The sequence below is a fragment of the Heliangelus exortis genome, chromosome 19, assembly GCF_036169615.1.
Source record: "Heliangelus exortis chromosome 19, bHelExo1.hap1, whole genome shotgun sequence".
In the NCBI taxonomy this organism is placed as follows: Eukaryota; Metazoa; Chordata; class Aves; order Apodiformes; family Trochilidae; genus Heliangelus; species Heliangelus exortis.
In genome coordinates, this window is record NC_092440.1 from 2,279,906 (window position 1) to 2,296,104 (window position 16,199).

Sequence of the window (16,199 nt, forward strand, 5' to 3'; positions counted from 1 at the left end):
GGCGTGGCTATATGGGGCCGTGACTATGTGGGGGCGTGGTTGTGTTTGTGGGCGTGGCCACATGGAGGCGTGGTCATGTCTGGGGCGTGGCCTGCGCGGTTGCCATAGCAGCGGTGGAGACGCGGCCTCCGCACAGGCCCCGGCCCGGCCCCGATCCTCCGCGGTTTCCCTCGCTCGTTCCCCCGGAGCGGTTGTGTTTCCCGCAGCTCTGCGGGCCCCCCGGGATCCCTGAGGCCTGGGCCCGGTACCTCGGCAGCATGGCGCACCTGCTGGGTCACCCCGGCTGCATGGAGAGCCTGCGGGCCGACCTGAAGGACCTGCAGGCTGCCATCAGCGACGTTTTCTCCCGGGTCGGTGCCGTGCGTTTTCCCTCCTGGAAGTTCCCCGATAAAGTGTCCTGTGAGCTGGACCTGGCGGTGCTGTTGGAGCGCTACAGCTACAGCCAAACCGAGCCCGAATTCAGCCAGCACTCCCACGTGGTGCTGCTGGAGCTGGTGATAGACAGGTGAGGAGGCAAACCCACCCCCAGGCACCCCAACACGGCTGGCAGAGCAGCTCCTGCCCCCTGGAAGGAAGGGGATGCTGCTGTGTTCAGCCTTCCCGACTCAGCCAAGTGTTTGGGATGCTGTTTTCCGCCCCCCCCTTTCCACCGGGAGCACTGTGCTGGCACCTCAGCCCCTCAGCCTCATGCTCTGCAGCTCTGCTCTGAGTCTGAAATCCCAGTTCCAACAGAGACCAAGCTCCTGGCCCAGACACTGGCCACGAAGGAGCAGAGCAAGCCCGGGAGGCAAGAGCAGCCGGGCTGGCAGGGACAGGCTGCTTAAATTGCCCCCCAAATCCTTGGAAACTTTGGGCCACAGCTGCACCTGGGAGGCAAAACTTTTGCAACCTGTGTGAGATCCATCACTCTACAACTCCCTGAAGGGAGGATGGAGCCAGGGGGGGGTTGGGCTCTTTTCCCAGGCAACTCTCAGCAAGACAAGAGGGCACAAGAGGTCTCAAGTTGTGCCAGGGGAGGTTTAGGTTGGACATGAGAAAGAATTTCTTTCTGGAGAGGGTGATCAGGCATTGGAATGGGCTGCCCAGGGAAGGGGTGGATTCTCCATCCCTGGAGATATTTCCAAAGAGCCTGGATGTGGCACTCAGTGCCATGGGCTGGGAACCACGGGGGGAGTGGAGCAAGGGTTGGACTTGATGAGCTCTGAGGTCCCTTCCAACCCAGCCCATTCTGTGATTCTGTGATAAGGCAAATGACTTTATTTGGCTGCTGGGAAACTCCTTCCATGGAGGAAATTGTCTGCTGAGGGGGTTGGTTCATCTTGAAAGGAAAGAAACAGACACCAGCACTTAGAATCCTGGAATCACAGAGGGATTTGGGTTGGAAGGGACCTCCAGAGCTCACCCAGTCCAACCCCTGCACTCAGCAGGGACCCTCAGCTCCCTCAGGGAGGGAGTGGATCAAGGGTTGGACTTGATGAGCTCTGAGGTCCCTTCCAACCCAGCCCATTCTGTGATTCTGTGAAATGTGTTTTAGGAGCAGCTCTCAAAGGAGCTGTTGGCTCTGCCCAGGAGGGGTTGATACCCTCAGATCTTTTGAAAGAATTTATCTGCAGCCTGATGGCTCCAGGAGGATTTGCATCCCATCCAATCCTGCTCCATGGGGTGACCTGGGGGGATCACAGGATATTCACCCTCCTCTACCAAAACCATTTTGTGCAAGGGGGAGGGAAGGAGGGAGGAGGAAAACCTCCTTTGCCTCAGCTCTGGCTCTTTGCTAAACACCACCAGCCCTTTCCACATTACAACCACTGTTGCTCTAACCTGTGGCTTTGTTTTCTCTTTTTCTTGTTGGAAAAGGCTCCTGCTGCTGCTGCAGAGCTTCACCAGCTACACAGGAAACCTCCTGAGCCAGAGAGCAGTGCCCACTGCACAGGACCTGGGCCCCTGCATGTCTGCAGGGCTGACAGCCAGGAGGTACTGGAGCAGCATGCTGAAACTGGGGGCTTCCTACCAGCAGCTCCTGGCTCAGGTGGGACACTTAGGGCCGTTCCTGACACCCCATGAACTGAGTCAGAGTCCCCAGAAATGGCCCCTGCCTCATGGGTTGGGAACTGGCTGGAGGGTTGGGCCCAGAGAGTGGTGCTGGATGGTGCTGATCCAGTTGGCTGCTGGTCACTAGTGGTGTCCCCCAGGGATCAGTGTTGGGCCCAGTGCTGTTTAATATCTTTATAGATGATTTAGATGAGGGGATTGAGTCCATCATTAGCAAATTCACAGATGACCCCAAGCTGGGGGGGAAGTGTGGATCAGCTGGAAGGCAGGAGGGCTCTGCAGAGGGACCTGGACAGACTGGAGAGTTGGGCTGATCCCAACGGGATGAGGTTCAACACAACAACCCCATGGGGAGCTCCAGGATGGGCACAGAGGGGCAGAAAGGGACCTGGGATTGCCAGAAAGCTGAAGAGGAGCCAGCAGTGTGCCCAGGTGGCCAAGAAGGCCAATGGCATCCTGGGCTGTGTCAGGACCAGCGTGGCCAGCAGGTCCAGGGAAGGGATTCTGCCCCTGTGCTCAGCCCTGGGGAGGCCACAGCTTGAGTCCTGTGTCCAGTTCTGGGCCCCTCAGCTCAGGAAGGAGCTTGAGGTGCTGGAGCAGGTCCAGAGAAGAGCAAGGAGGCTGGGAAGGGATCCAGCACAAGTCCTGTGAGGAAGGGCTGAGGGAGCTGGGGGTGTTGAGGCTGGAGAAGAGGAGGCTCAGGGGAGACCTCATCACTCTCTCCAACTCCCTGAAAGGAGGTTGGAGCCAGGGGGGGGTTGGGCTCTTTTCCCAGGCAACTCTCAGCAAGACAAGAGGGCACAAGAGGTCTCAAGTTGTGCCAGGGGAGGTTTAGGTTGGACATTAGAAAGAATTTCTTTCTGGAGAGGGTGCTCAGCCATTGGAATGGGCTGCCCAGGGAAGGGGTGGATTCTCCATCCCTGGAGATATTTCCAAAGAGCCTGGATGTGGCACTCAGTGCCATGGGCTGGGAACCACGGGGGGAATGGAGCAAGGGTTGGACTTGATGAGCTCTGAGCTCCCTTCCAACCCAGCCCATTCTATGATTCTGTGATTCCCTGGGATTTCCTCACCTTTTTTTCTCTGGGACACCCCATTACACGTGCAGTGGCTGCACCAGATGTGCTCCAGGCTCATGGCCCCCTGAGTGCTGACCCCTGTGTCACCCATCTGTCCCCTCCCAGCCCCTCTCCCTCCCTCTGACCACTCTTCCCAGCTGTGCTGCTGGATCCAGCCTCCCCCAGGATCTCGGGATGGATGAGCCTCACTGCCCTCACTGCTCCCCCCAAAAATTCCTCCTCCTGCCCCTGCAGCTCTGCTGACCCATGGGGCTGAGCTGCCTCAAATCAGTGAAATCATTCATAGCAAAACCACTGCACCCCTCCCCTGCGTTTTGCTTTGTTTTTTTTTTTCCCCAAATGATCCTAACTCGTGGAAAAGTCCCCCAGGAATTCCTCCGGCAGGAGCAGGAGGAAGGGGTGGTCAGGGGAGGGGAGCTGGGATGGAAAGCAGGAAGGGAAAGCTGGAAAGCTTCCCAGCAGCCGGTCAGAATTCAGCTCCCTGGAATCGTGGAGCAGAGAGAGGGAAGGAAATTCATTTGGCTCTTTCTCTGGATGGAAACCAGCAGGCAGGGAGCTGAGGTTTGGCAGCTCTGCTCCTCCAGGCTCTGGGGATTTCCCTCCTCCCAGGAGAGGGGCTCCTGCCCTCCCTGCCCCTTCCCCACTCTCACACCTCTGCCTTTGGGTTCTTTGCAGCTGCCCGGGGCTGAGCTGAGCCCTGGTTCTGTTCTGTGCTCTCTCTCCAGCAGAAGAAGGATGGGATCCCCGTGCTGCCAGCCCCTCCCCAGGTCGGGAAAGCTGAGGAGAAGCTCCCGGGATGTTCTTTGCCCGATGTGTTGAGGTTAAAACCCTCGGTGGCAATTTCCCAGCCCGCTTCTCCGTGCCCATCCCCGGGTGGCTGTGGGGATGCCTCGGGTGGCACCGTGTCCAGGGCTTCCCAGAGCAGCTCCGGCGTCCCCAGGGAGGCAGCTGGGTGTCCCCAAGCACCCTGTGACACCTGCAGCACCACCCGTGCCACCCTCCTGCAGGTCGGCAAAGCCATCAGCAGCCTCTGCCAGAGCCAGAACATCCCCTCGGCTCTCGGCAGGATCCAGGAGACGCTGGAGGAGAGTCCAGGGAGGAATTTATCCCCGGGGGATCTGAGCTCCTGGGCTGCAGAGCAGAGCCAGGACCTTTCCCGGCTCGGTGAACACCTCCGGGGGCTGCTGCAGGAGCTCAGTCCCCTGAAATCTGAGCTGGAAGAAGCAGAGAAAGAGAGAGAGGAGCTGAGGAAACAGGTTGAGGATTTCTCCCGCTTGCTTCGGGTGGAGAAGGAGAGCCAAGCGCAGCAGAAAAAGGAGGCTGAGAAAACCCTGGAAGCAAAGCAGAAGGAATATTCAGAGGCTGTAGCCAGGCTGGAGCAGGACAAGCAGGACCTGCGGAGGGGTATGGTGCTGGCCCACCTCCCCTCCCAGGCCCAGGGGTGTTTGTAGGAGCAGTGTGGGGTCCCTGGTCCTATCCTGATCCCACGACCCTCAGCAGGGGGAAGGAAAGGGGGGGGGGGGAACCTCCCTTACCTCAGCTCTGTCCCTTTGTTACACACCATGAGCCCTTTCCACATTCCAACCACCCTCAGCAGGGTTTTCCCCTGTCAGCCTGGCCAGGAGCTGTTGTCCACATCCTCCTGCAGCCTCCTCCCAGCACAGCACCAGCACTGGGGCTGAAACCCTCTTGGAGGGGCTGTTTGCTGTCCCCAGTTTGGAGGAGGTGTTTCAGGAGGAGAGGTTTTTGTGTCCTTTCAGGAGCTGCTCTGCTGGAGGAAAGGCTCTGCACCTTGAAGGAGGAGCTGACTGCCAAGCAAGCTGCTCTGCAGGACCTGGGTAAGGGCTCCCCCAGCCTCACCCCTATCTCATGGGTTTTACACCCATGTTACCTCCCACCTCCTCCAGAATCTGTCAGGGATTGGGGGAAATGGGACAGAGGCCAAGCCTTCCTCGTGGCAGTGCCCAAACACAGGAACACAGAGTCCTTCTGCTTGGAAAAGACCTTTAGGATCACCCAAGTCCAACCATGAACCCAACTCTGCCCAGCCCAGCACCACCCCTGTCCCTCAGCCCCACATCTCCAGGGCTCTGAAACCCCTCCAGGGATGATGGGGACTCCACCCCTGCCCTGGGCAGCCTGGGCCAGGCCCTGACAACCCTTTCCAGGGAGAAATCATTCCCAAGCTCCAACCTAAACCTCCCCTGGCACAACTTGAGGCTCTTTCCTCTTGTCCCATCCCTTGTTCCTTGGGAGCAGAGCCCGACCCCCCCTGGCTCCAACCTCCTCTCAGGGGGTTGCAGAGAGCCAGAAGTTCTCCCCTCAGCCTCCTCTGCTCCAGGATCAACACCCCCAGCTCCCTCAGCTGCTCCTCACAACTTCTCCAGCCCCTTCTCCATCTTCTCCAGCCCCTCCTCCTTGCTCTCCAGACCTTCTCCTTGTGCTCCAGCCCCTTCCCCAGCTCCATTCCCTTCTCTGGACTCACTCCAACCCCTCAATGTCCTTCTGCTCCTGAGGGGCCCAGAACTGACCCCAGGGCTGGAGGTGCAGCCTCCCCAGCACCCAGCACAGGGGGACAATCCCTGCCCTGCTCCTGGTGGCCACACCAGTGCTGCCACAAGCCAGGATGCTGGTGGCCCCCTTGGGCACACGCTGGCTGATATTCAGTCCCACAGAAGCAGAGTGGTGCTGGTGGGAGCTCAGTGGGTCACAGCCCTGCCTCCCCCTCACCAGGACCTGGGGATGGTCTGAAGCCATCTCCAAACATCCCCCCCTCCTGCCAAGCCTCTCCCAAAGGTGCTGTCTCTCCCCAGAAGTGACCAAAACGACCTTGCTGGAGGAGATGAGGACCACAATGGTAGCCAGGAGCCAGGTGCTGGAGCTGGAGGAGAAGGTCCAACTGCTCAGCAGCCAGAGGGAGAGCCTGGATGAGGAGCTCAGAGCCATCACTACGCAACTGGAGAAGGAGAAGGCCAAGGGGGAGAGCATGCTGAGGCACCAGGAGGTAGGGTGGCTCTGCTGGGTGCTGCTGGAGGGTGCTGGGGGGGAGCAGTGCCCCACGCCTCTCCCTTGCAGTCCCTGCAGGCCAAGCAGAGGACACTGCTCCAGGAGCTGGACAGCTTGGACCAGGAACGTGAGGAGCTGCAGAAGAGGCTGGGGGAGGCTGAGGAGGACAAGGCCAGGCTGGAGGAGCAGCTGGAGCAGGAGCGGGAGCGGAGCGGGCAGAGGCTGCGGGTGCAGGAGGTCAGAACCAGCACCCAGCAGGGATCCAGGGGTGCCAGGAGGGAGTTCTGGGGGGGCACGGCATATCCTGGGGGGAATCAGGAGCTGCCCCATCCCCAGAGCATTCCCAGGGGACTCTGGTGTGACGTGGCCTGGGTTGGAAAAGACCTTGGAGTTCAAACTGTTCCCCCTGCAGCTGAGTCTCTGCTGGTTTCCCCGTGGTAGAGGTTGGACACCTTGTCCATGGGGCACCCTGGTGGCACAGGGCCAGGGAAGGAGCTTTCCTTGGGGACCTGGGTGCTCCTGTGGGACTCTCCCAAGCCCTCCCACCCTGCAGAGCTCACCCTGCTCTGCTGTGCTGCTCAGGAGCTGCTGGAGACGCTGCGGGGGGAGAAGCTGAGCCTGGAGCAAAGTGTCACAGAGCTGCAGACCAAGGTGTCCAAGCTGGAGGAGCAGGAGCAGGAGCTGAAGGAGAGGGAGAGGCTCCTGGTGTTCTTCCCTGAGCTCCACATCCCTGCTGAGACACAGTTTGAGAGTAAGGGACTGGGCAGCTCTCCCCACAGCTCTCCCCACAGCAGGCTTGTGGGGCTGCTGGAGCTGGCAGGGGATGCTGCCAGCCCCCTCTTTAGAATCACCAAATCATTTGGGTTGGAAAAGATCTTTTAAGATCAACTCCAACCCTTCCCCCAGCATTACCAAGGCCACCACCATCCCCTGTCCCTCATCCCCACATCCCCAGGGCTCTGAAACCCCTCCAGGGATGATGGGGACTCCAGCCCTGCCCTGGGCAGCCTGGGCCAGGCCCTGACAACCCTTTAGGGGCTGGAATTGTTCCCCAGTTCCAACCTAAACCTCCCCTGGCACAACTTGAGGCTGTTTCCTCGTCCCATCCTTGGGAGCAGAGCCCGACCCCCCTGGCTCCAACCTCCTCTCAGGGAGTTGTAGCATGAAATTTTGTACAGCCCAGTCCCACTAATGACCAGGCAGGGCTCAGAGCCCTTTGCCACCCTGATGCCACCTCCCTGCCTGGGTGCTGCTCCCCCTACCCCCATGCCAGGAGACAGAGCAGGACCAGAACCTGGGCAGAGCCAGAGCTTGCTTTGCCCCGGTGCTCTCGGCTGTCGTGCTTTGGGGGTCCCATCTCTGCTGGTGCTCCCCACTCGGGGCACCTGCTGACTCCAGCAGCATAATCCTGTCCCAAGGATGTCACCTTTTTTGTTTGCAGGCACCGGGAGCTTGACAGAGGACATGGAAAAGCAGCTCCAGGCCAACAGCATCCGGATGGACGTGCTGGAGCAGGAGAACATGCGGCTCCGGGCAGCGTTGGCCAAGGTGAAGGTGGCAGCTGAGCAGGGGGTGCTGAAGGTGAGGCTGTCCCTGAGAACATCCCACAGCCCCTGCCACTGTCCCATATCCTCCAGGGATCAGTCCCCTGCTTGGGTACCCTCCCAGAACAGGCTCTGAGGACCTGTTTTCAGGCAGCACCCTTGGTTTTGGGGTGCCCCCCAACCCATCTCCCCACTCTGCTCAGGGCTGATCCCTGGCCCTGTTGTGTCACTGCCACCAGCTCAGTGGTGACAGCCACCAGGAACAGAGGCTGAGGGGGTGCCTGGAGCTGAGCAGGGGGGGGTTTGGGGGATGTTTCACCTCCTCTTCTCTCCCCTCAGCTCATCCCCCAGCCCCAGCTGTGGTCTCAGCCCAGCAGCCAGTGCAGCGAGGAGGCTGAGGGTGTAGGGTGAGTGGGGACCCAGGGGAAGGGGCTGGGGGGCATCTCCCCTTTTCATCCTCCCCTCTCACAGCTCCCACCACCCACAGGTGGCCCAGCAGCCGAGGCAGCAGCGTGGGGACACAGGGACACGCAGGGGACAAGGAGCAGCACTGGAAACCTCTCTCAGCAGACCCCCCAGGCAAGGGCAGATCCTGCCTCTCGCTGCCTGCCAAGTGCTTGGTGCTCAGCCCCCCCAAACCAAGTGGGAGAGGCAGAGTCAGGCCCCCCCATCCCAAATAAACACCCAGAGATTGCAACAGCCACCCTGGGACAGCCTGGGGAGAGGGGCTGGCAGTGGCACTGCCACTTTCTGTGCATTTCCCTCACTGTCCCTCCTCTGTGGCCTGGGCTCAAAGTGAGGTGACACAGCAGAGGGGTGGCCTGTCCCCAGCTCTCCACCCTTGTCCCAGCCAGCCCTGGGCTCCCCCTGCACCCAAGGAGCCCTCAGGGGGACACAAACATTCCCAGGGCATGTGGAGCATCCCCTGTCCCATCAGCTGAGCAGGGCTGGGGACATTCCCAGCTCAGTCACCTACAGGCAGAGCTGTTGCCAGAGCCCTTGGCAAGGCTCAGCACCCAGAGACTGCCTGGGCACAGCTCAAGTTGGCTCAAGCCAGGAGCTGTTCCCAAGAGGCAACTGGGATGTGGCCAAGGTTACTGGGAAGAGGAAGGCAGAGCTGGGCTGGGGATGAGAGGAGCTGAGCTGCCCTTGGCTCACCCACAGCCCCAAACTGTGCCAGCAGCCAGGAATGAGTGGCCCCAGGGGCCAGTGGGCCACCCCAGGGGCTGGCCCTGAGCCTCACCAGCCTCAGTGGAGCCAAGCAATGCCAAGAAGACACAGGAGTTCTCACTCTGTGTTTAATAGACACCTGTGATGTGCAGGACAGGAGCTGTCAGGGCTCCTGGTGTGTCCCTGGCCACCGTGGCACCTGTGGCCAGGCCAAGGAGCCCCGTGCTTGGTCTCTGCAGCCACCTTGTGTTGTCCTTTCTAATAAGTTAGTATAAATAAGGTGCTGGAGCCCCTACCCCCCAGCAGCAAATAGAAAAAAACTAAAGACACTTTAAAAAATGAGTACAGGCAGGGGGAGGGGGCTCTCCCTGCCTCCAGCCCCATCACACCCACGGGTGCCCCCATAACTTCCTTTCCTGGCCCCCCAGCACTGGCCATACAGCCCCCCCACCCCTCTACTCAGGCCCAGCAGGGAGAGCCCTGAGTTTCTTTGCTCTCTGAAGTGCCAGGCACAGGCAGAGCTGCTCCAGACCCCTCCCTCTCCCTGGAGCAGTGATGGTTCTGTCCCCAGAGTGTGTCCCTCGGGCTGGCTAGCTCTCTGGGCAGCAGTTTCCTGGAAGGAAAAAGGATGGAGGGTCACAGTGTGGGGAGCCTGGGGGGCCCTGTGATCCTCCCCAGCACCCAGGGGGGTTGAGGGCAGCTGGCAGGGACCCGGTGGGTGTCAGTGAGGCTCTCACCCAGGATGTTGTGCTTGCAGAGAGGGCAGGTCTGCTGCAGCAGGAGCCAGGGATCCACACAATCCCTGTGGAATTCATGGGAGCAGGGGAGCACCCGCAGCCACTGCCAGGAGGGAAGGAGATGGGAGATGGGAGAGGAGAAGGGCTGGGAATGGGGGGGGAACACAATCCCCTGCCACACGGCTCCCTGACAGGGACACTCAGGGCAGGAAAGGGATGGGATGCATCCAGGTGGCAGTGAGCAGTGAGCAGGATGGGCTCGGGGGCTCATTCCTGACCTGGCTCTTGTGGAAGTGCTCCAAGCACACAGCACAACTGTCGATCTCACAGGGGCGGCTCCGCGGCGCCTTCCCCGGGTGGTACCGCCGGGTCCGCAGCGCTGACAGCCTCTGCAGGATGTGCTGCTTCAGGTCCAGCTGTGAGGGCAGAGCAGAGGCTGAGAGCTGCCTAAGAGGAGGCTCAAACCCCCCCTGGGCAGGAGGGGAGGCTCAAACCCCCCCAGGAGCAGAACCCTTCCCACCTCGGCGTCTGGCTCCGACGGCTCCTGCCGCGACTGCCGCTGAGCCTGCACCATGACGCCGGTGCAGAGGAGCAGAGCGATCAGCAGGATGGTGTTCCACAGCTGCTGAAGGTATTTCTGCAGGACCAGAGCCAGTGGGACGTCAGGGCTGCACTGGAGACCCCCACCCTGCTGCTCCCAGCACCACCAGCACCACCTCCACCCGTGCCGGGAAGCTCCCGGGTCCGCGGGCAGCCGGCCCCGGGACACGTACCTGGACCTGGGAGCTGTTCTCCCCTGTGCAGATGACCCCCTGCCACTCCCCGTAGAGACCCCCTCGGGAGAGGCCACAGGTTGACCAGAGAGTGAGGGTGACTCCCTGCAAGGCAGGAGATGGCACTGCTGGTGGCTGCCATGGCACTGCTGATGGTCACGACCCCACCGCCGGCAGCCCCGGCAGCTCCTGGTGCTGCCCGAGCCCAGGGGAGGTCCCACCATGCCCAGGGGAGGGGAGGAGGAACTGCAGGAAGCTGCTCCACTCCCATGGGGTGAATTTCTAGGGAAACTGAGGCACTGGCAGCTTCCTGAGCTTCCAGGGATCGGGGTCTGCATTGTTTGGGCAGGATGGTCCTGGTCCTGCCCTCCCAGAAGCATGGAGAAAACAAGGAGGGAGGAAAAAAAGGAGGAGGAAGAGGGGAAAAAGAAGAAGGGAAAGAAGGAAAGAAAGGAGGAGGAGAGATAGGAGGAGAGAAAGAAAAGGAGATGAAGAAGGAAAAAGGAAAGAAGAAGGAAAAGAGAAGAGAAAAGAAAAGGAAGAGGAAGAAGAAGAAGAGAAGGGAAGAGGAAGAGAGAAGAAAAGAGAAGAGGAGAATGAAAGGGAGAAGAGGGAGAGGAGAATGAAAGGAGGGGAGGGAAGGGGAAGGGTGAGAAGAGAAAAAGAGGAGAAAAGAGATGAAGAAGAAGAAGAGAAAAGAGAAGAGAAAAGAGAACAGAGAAGAGAAAAGAGAAGAGAAAAGAGGAGAAAGAAGAGAAGAGAAGAGAAGAGAAGAGAAGAGAAGAGAAGAGAAGAGAAGAGAAGAGAAGAGAAGAGAAGAGAGAAAAACAGAAAGAGAGAAAGAGAAGAACGAAGAGGAGAAAAGAGAAAAACAAAAATAAAGAGAGAAAAAAAAGAAGGAAGAGGAGAGAAAAAGAAAGAGGAAGAGGAAGAAAGAGGAGCAGGAGGAAGAGGAGTAGTTTTACTCACCAGGTTCTCCAGCAGCACTGCCTGGTAGGTGATCTTTGCAGTGGCCCGGAGCCCCCTGTGAGCCAAGCAGAGCAGAATCACCCTGCAGGCCCTGCCCAGAGCCCCCCCGGGCCAGGCAGAGCCCCCCTGGACAGGAGCAGGGGTGAAACCCACAGGGGAGGTGACAGGATGGTCCCCTTCCCAGCTGTGCCCAGCCCTGAGTGCCAGCTCTCTTCCTCCCTGCCTCAGTTTCCCCCCAGCAGCAGTGCTGATTCCCTGGGGGGCAGGAGGGGGGTGGGGACAAACCCTGGGAAAGGCCACGAGGATGCTGGCCCAGAGAACGTGTCCTGAGGGTCCCCAAGAGCTCAGCTGGGGCCACTGCCACCCCTGGGGACCCAGGGGAGGGCTCAGGACCTGGGGCAGGGCTGGATGTGAGTGTCCCCCCCCTCCCTGAACACAGAATCCCAGGCTCTGCACGGTGCAAGGGTGACACCAGCCCAGCAAAGACAGGGAGCCAGGAGGCTGTGGTACCTCAGCAGTGCTCCCAGCAGCTTGGTGACATTGTCTGAGGACTGGATGACAATCACGGGCTTGGCAAGCAGCTGGGAAACATCCACCTGCACCAGAGGGGGAAGCAATGGATGTCAGAGGGGCACGGGGGGGCTGGGGGACACACCTGGGGGGTGAGGGACCTTCCAGGGCATGGGGGACCTGCAAGAGGGGGTGGAGGACCCTCCAGGGGGGGTGAGGGACCCACCAGGGGGGGTGAGGGACCTTCCAGGGGGGGTGAGGGACCTTCCAGAGGGGTGAGGGATGAATCAGGGGGCGTGGGGGACCTTCCATGGAGGTGGAGGACCCACCAGGGGGGCTGAGGGACCCAGCAAAGGGGGGTGAGGGAGCTTCCAGAGGAGGTGGGGGACACTCCAGAGGGGCAGGGGGACTTTCAAGGGGTGGTGAGGGACCCTCCAGGGGGGTGAAGGACCTTCCAGGGGGGGCGTGGGACCCATGAGAGGGCTGAGGGACCTTCCAGGGGGGCTGAGGGACCTTCCAGGGGGGGTGAGGGACTCACCAGGGGGGGTGAGGGACCCTCCAGAGGGGGTGAGGGACCTTCCAGGGGTGGCGTGGGACCCATGAGGGGGCTGAGGGACCCTCCAGGGGGGTGAGGGACTGTGCAAGGGGGGGTGAGGAACCCTCCAGGGGGTAGAGGGACCCACCAGGGGGGGTGAGGGACCCATGAGGGGGCTGAGGGACCTTCCAGGGGGGTGAGGGACTGTGCAAGGGGGGGTGAGGAACCCACCAGTGGGGGTAGAGGGACCCACCAGGGGGGGTGAGGGACCCATGAGGGGGCTGAGGGACCCTCCAGGGGGTGTCCTACCTCCCGGATGGCATTCTGGTTGAGGGCAAGGATGAGCAGGGCTGAAGCACCCAGCACCAGGGCTCTCTTCATCTGTGGAGACAGAGGGCTGAGGAGGGGGGTGGGACAGGCAGGGGGACAGGCAGGGAGCTGGCAGGGGGACAGGCAGGGGGACAGGCAGGGGGACAGGCAGGGAGCTGGCAGCACCCAGGACCCCTGGAGGGACCCAAGAGAGGGTGGCAGCACCCAGAAGCTCTGTCAGGGACCCAACTGTCGGGTGAGGAGGGGTCCCAGGGGGGTTGTGTGACCAGGACAAGTGGGGTGGGGTCACCTTGCTGACAACAGTGGTGGTGAAGGACTCCTCGTGGGGACCCTCAGCCCGGTCCTGGCCCAGCGGTACCACCCCGATCCAGGTGTCAGCAGCACCCAGCTCAGGCTCTGTGTCACCCACCTGGGGGCACAGCAAGAGGTCCCCGAGAGCACCGTGTGGGGACGGGGACAGCAGCTGGGGGGGGCACAGGGGACAGGACCTGGGGGGCCCTGCTGCTGCCCTCACCCCTGCCTGCACCTGCCTGACCCAGCTGTGCCCCCCAGTAGCCCCCAGTAACGCCCAGTGTCCCCAGTAACCCCCACTGCCCCCAGTAACCCACAGTGCCCCCAGTAACCCACAGTGCCCCCAATAACCCCGTGTCCCCAGTAACACCCAGTGCCCACAGTAACCCCCAGTGCCCCCAATAACCCCAAGTGTCCCCAGTAACGCCCAGTGTCCCCAGTAACCCACAGTAACCCCATGTCCCCAGTAACCCCCAGTATCCCCAGTAACCCCCACTGCCCCCAGTAACCCCAAGTGTCCCCAGTAATCCGCAGTGCCCCCAATAACCCCACTGTCCCCAGTAACCCCCAGTGTCCCCAGTAACCCCCAGTAACACCCAGTGCCCCCAGTAACCCCCAGTGTCCCCAGTAACCCCCAGTGTCCCCATGTCCCCAGCAACCCCCAGTGCCCCCAGTAACCCCCAGTGCCCCCAGTAACCCCCAGTGCCCCCAGTAACCCACAGTGCCCCCAGTAACCCCCAGTAACGCCCAGTGTCCCCAGTAACCCCCAGTAACCCCCACTGCCCCCCACAGCCCTCACCCCCTCCCCATGCCCCCCCCTCACAGCCCCCCCGGTTCCCACTGTTGCCGTCCCCTCCATTCCCTCTCCAGTGCCCAAAGGCCCCCCCAGGCCCCCGGTGCCGGTTCCCCCGGTTCCCCGTTCCTCCGGTGCCCGGTTCTCCCCCGGTTCCCGCCCCCCGGTGCCGGTTCCCCCGGTTCCCTGAGCCCCCACTACTCGGTTCCTCTGGTGCCCAGTTCTATCCCACTTCCCCCGGTTCCCGGTTCTCCTGGGGCCGGTTCCCCCCGGTTCTTCCCCGGTTCCCGCCCCCCGGTGCCGGTTCCCCCGGTTCTACCCCAGGGCCCCGTTCCCCCGCTCATCCGGTGCCCGGCTCTCCCCCGGTGCCCGCCCCCCGGTGCCGGTTCCCCCGGTGTCCCATTCTCCCGGTGCCGGTTCCCCCGGTCCCGGTTCCCACCAGCACCAGCCGGCCTCTGATCTCCTCCTCCTCCTCCCTCCGCGTTACCCCCCGGTCCCGGCCGCCCCCGGCACCCAGCAGGGCCCCTCGCAGGGTGTAGGAACCGCCAGGCCCCTCCGCCGCCCCGGCCCCCGGCCCGGGCCCCGGCCCGGCCACCGCCACCTCGACGCGGGCAGCGGGACCCCCGGTACCGCCCGGCCCGGCCCGGCCCAGAGCCAGAAGCGGCGCCAGCACCGCCAGCACCGCCGCCATGGCCGCACCGCAACAACGCCCCGCCCCCCCAAGCAGCGCCCCCTGCCGGAGAGGAGGACACGACCCGCGGGGAGGGAGGGGATAGGGATGGGATTGGGATAGGGATGGGATAGGGATAGGGATAGGGATAGGGATAGGGATAGGGATAGGGATAGGGATGGGATAGGGATGGGATAGGGATGGGATAGGGAAAGGGATAGGGATAGGGAGAGGGAGAGGGAGAGGGATAGGGAGAGGGAGAGGGAGAGGGAGAGGGAGAGGGAGAGGGAGAGGGATGGGATAGGGATAGGGATGGGATAGGGATAGGGATAGGGATAGGGATAGGGATAGGGATAGGGATAGGGATAGGGATAGGGATAGGGATAGGGATAGGGATGGGATGGGGATGGGATGGGGATGGGGATAGGGATAGGGATAGGGATGGGATGGGATAGGGATAGGGATAGGGATAGGGATAGGGATGGGATAGGGATAGGGATAGGGATGGGATTGGGATAGGGATAGGGATAGGGATAGGGATAGGGATGGGATTGGGATAGGGATAGGGATAGGGATAGGGATAGAGATGGGATAGGGATAGGGATAGGGATAGGGATAGGGATAGGGATAGGGATAGGGATAGGGATAGGGACAGGGACAGGGTGGGGACAGCACAGGGATGGGACAAGGACAAGGATTGAGATGGTGACAGGGGTGGGAACAGGGATTAGGATAGGGATGGGGATAGAGACAAAGATGGGGAAAGGGACAGGGTGGGGACAAGGGCAGGGATGGGACAAGGGCTGGGAGTGAGATGGGGACAAGGGGCAAGGAAAAGGGGTGGGACTGGGACAGGGACAGGGAGAGAGACCAGGATTGGGACAGGGACAGGAGCCAGGACAGGAACAGGGACAGAGATGGGATGGGGGTAGGGACAGGGATAGGGTAGGGACAGGGGCAAGAAAAATCACTGAGGTTGGGATGGGGACCTAGAGCAGGATCAGGACAGGAAGAGGGACAGGGATGGGGAGTGGGAGAGGGGAGGGGACAGGGCCCGGGACTGGAATGGGACAGGGACAGGGACAAGGGCTGGGAACAGGGGCCAAGATGGGGACAGTGACAGGGACTGAAACAAATGTCACCAGAACAGGCCCAGGGATGGGGACAGGGGACAGGGACTGGGACCAGGACAGGGACTGGGACTGGCAGAGGGCCTGGGAGACAGCTGGACAGGGACAGGGACAAGGAGGGGAACCAGGACATGAATCAACACCAGGACAGGGACAAGGATGGGGCCGGGGGACCTGGCCTCCCACGTCCCCACTTCCCCATGGACACAGGGACACCACAGGGACACCACAGGGACACCACAGGACACCACAGGGACACCACAGGGACACCACAGGACACCACAGGGACACCACAGGGACACTACAGGGACACCACAGGGACACACGGACATGGGGACACAGCCCTGGGTGCTTGGGGACACGCGTGACCCCCACAGCCCCCCCCGTGGGGCACACCCTGGCACACACCTGGGTGACACGTGTGTCCCCCAAAATCCATCTGCCCCCAGACTCCCTGCCTGTCCCTGTCCCTGCAGGTGCCAGCAGCCCCTCTGATGTCACCACCCCAGCCACGTGTGTCCGGCACACGTGTGGGATTTGCCGGTGGGATTAAGTGCCACACGGGTCCTGGAGCTGACCCGCTGCGGGCAGGGACACGGTGGGGACAGGG

The 16,199-nt window shown here is 61.6% G+C and overlaps 2 protein-coding genes across 4 annotated transcripts; one reads left to right on the forward strand and one right to left on the reverse strand.

Annotated features, from left to right (window-relative positions):
• Positions 1–101: 101 nt before the first annotated feature.
• Positions 102–8,384, forward strand: CCDC157 (coiled-coil domain containing 157). 2 transcript variants are annotated; one of them, XM_071762996.1, is made up of 10 exons: positions 102–505; positions 1,858–2,029; positions 3,857–4,535; positions 4,892–4,969; positions 5,945–6,135; positions 6,207–6,374; positions 6,720–6,888; positions 7,579–7,718; positions 8,021–8,088; positions 8,169–8,384. In XM_071762996.1, the coding sequence occupies exons 1-10, from the start codon at positions 258–260 to the stop codon at positions 8,359–8,361; spliced, it is 2,106 nt and encodes a 701-aa protein (XP_071619097.1). In that variant the 5' UTR covers positions 102–257; the 3' UTR covers positions 8,362–8,384. The 2 variants fall into 2 exon arrangements, with proteins under 2 accessions (XP_071619097.1, XP_071619098.1); XM_071762997.1 differs by having other exon boundaries at positions 3,860–4,535.
• A 581-nt stretch (positions 8,385–8,965) lies between these two features.
• RNF215 (ring finger protein 215) lies at positions 8,966–14,510 on the reverse strand. 2 transcript variants are annotated; one of them, XR_011729672.1, is made up of 11 exons: positions 14,229–14,510; positions 12,995–13,114; positions 12,685–12,756; positions 11,841–11,926; positions 11,331–11,385; positions 10,362–10,466; positions 10,109–10,225; positions 9,867–10,004; positions 9,589–9,691; positions 9,344–9,464; positions 8,966–9,212 (listed from the first exon to the last, which is right to left on the reverse strand). XR_011729672.1 is itself a non-coding variant. In XM_071762998.1 (10 exons), exons 1-10 carry the CDS (start codon positions 14,478–14,480, stop codon positions 9,442–9,444), a joined length of 1,071 nt encoding a protein of 356 aa, XP_071619099.1. In that variant the 5' UTR covers positions 14,481–14,510; the 3' UTR covers positions 8,966–9,441. The 2 variants fall into 2 exon arrangements, 1 of the variants encoding a protein (XP_071619099.1); XM_071762998.1 differs by having other exon boundaries at positions 8,966–9,464.
• Between the last annotated feature and the right edge of the window lie 1,689 nt (positions 14,511–16,199).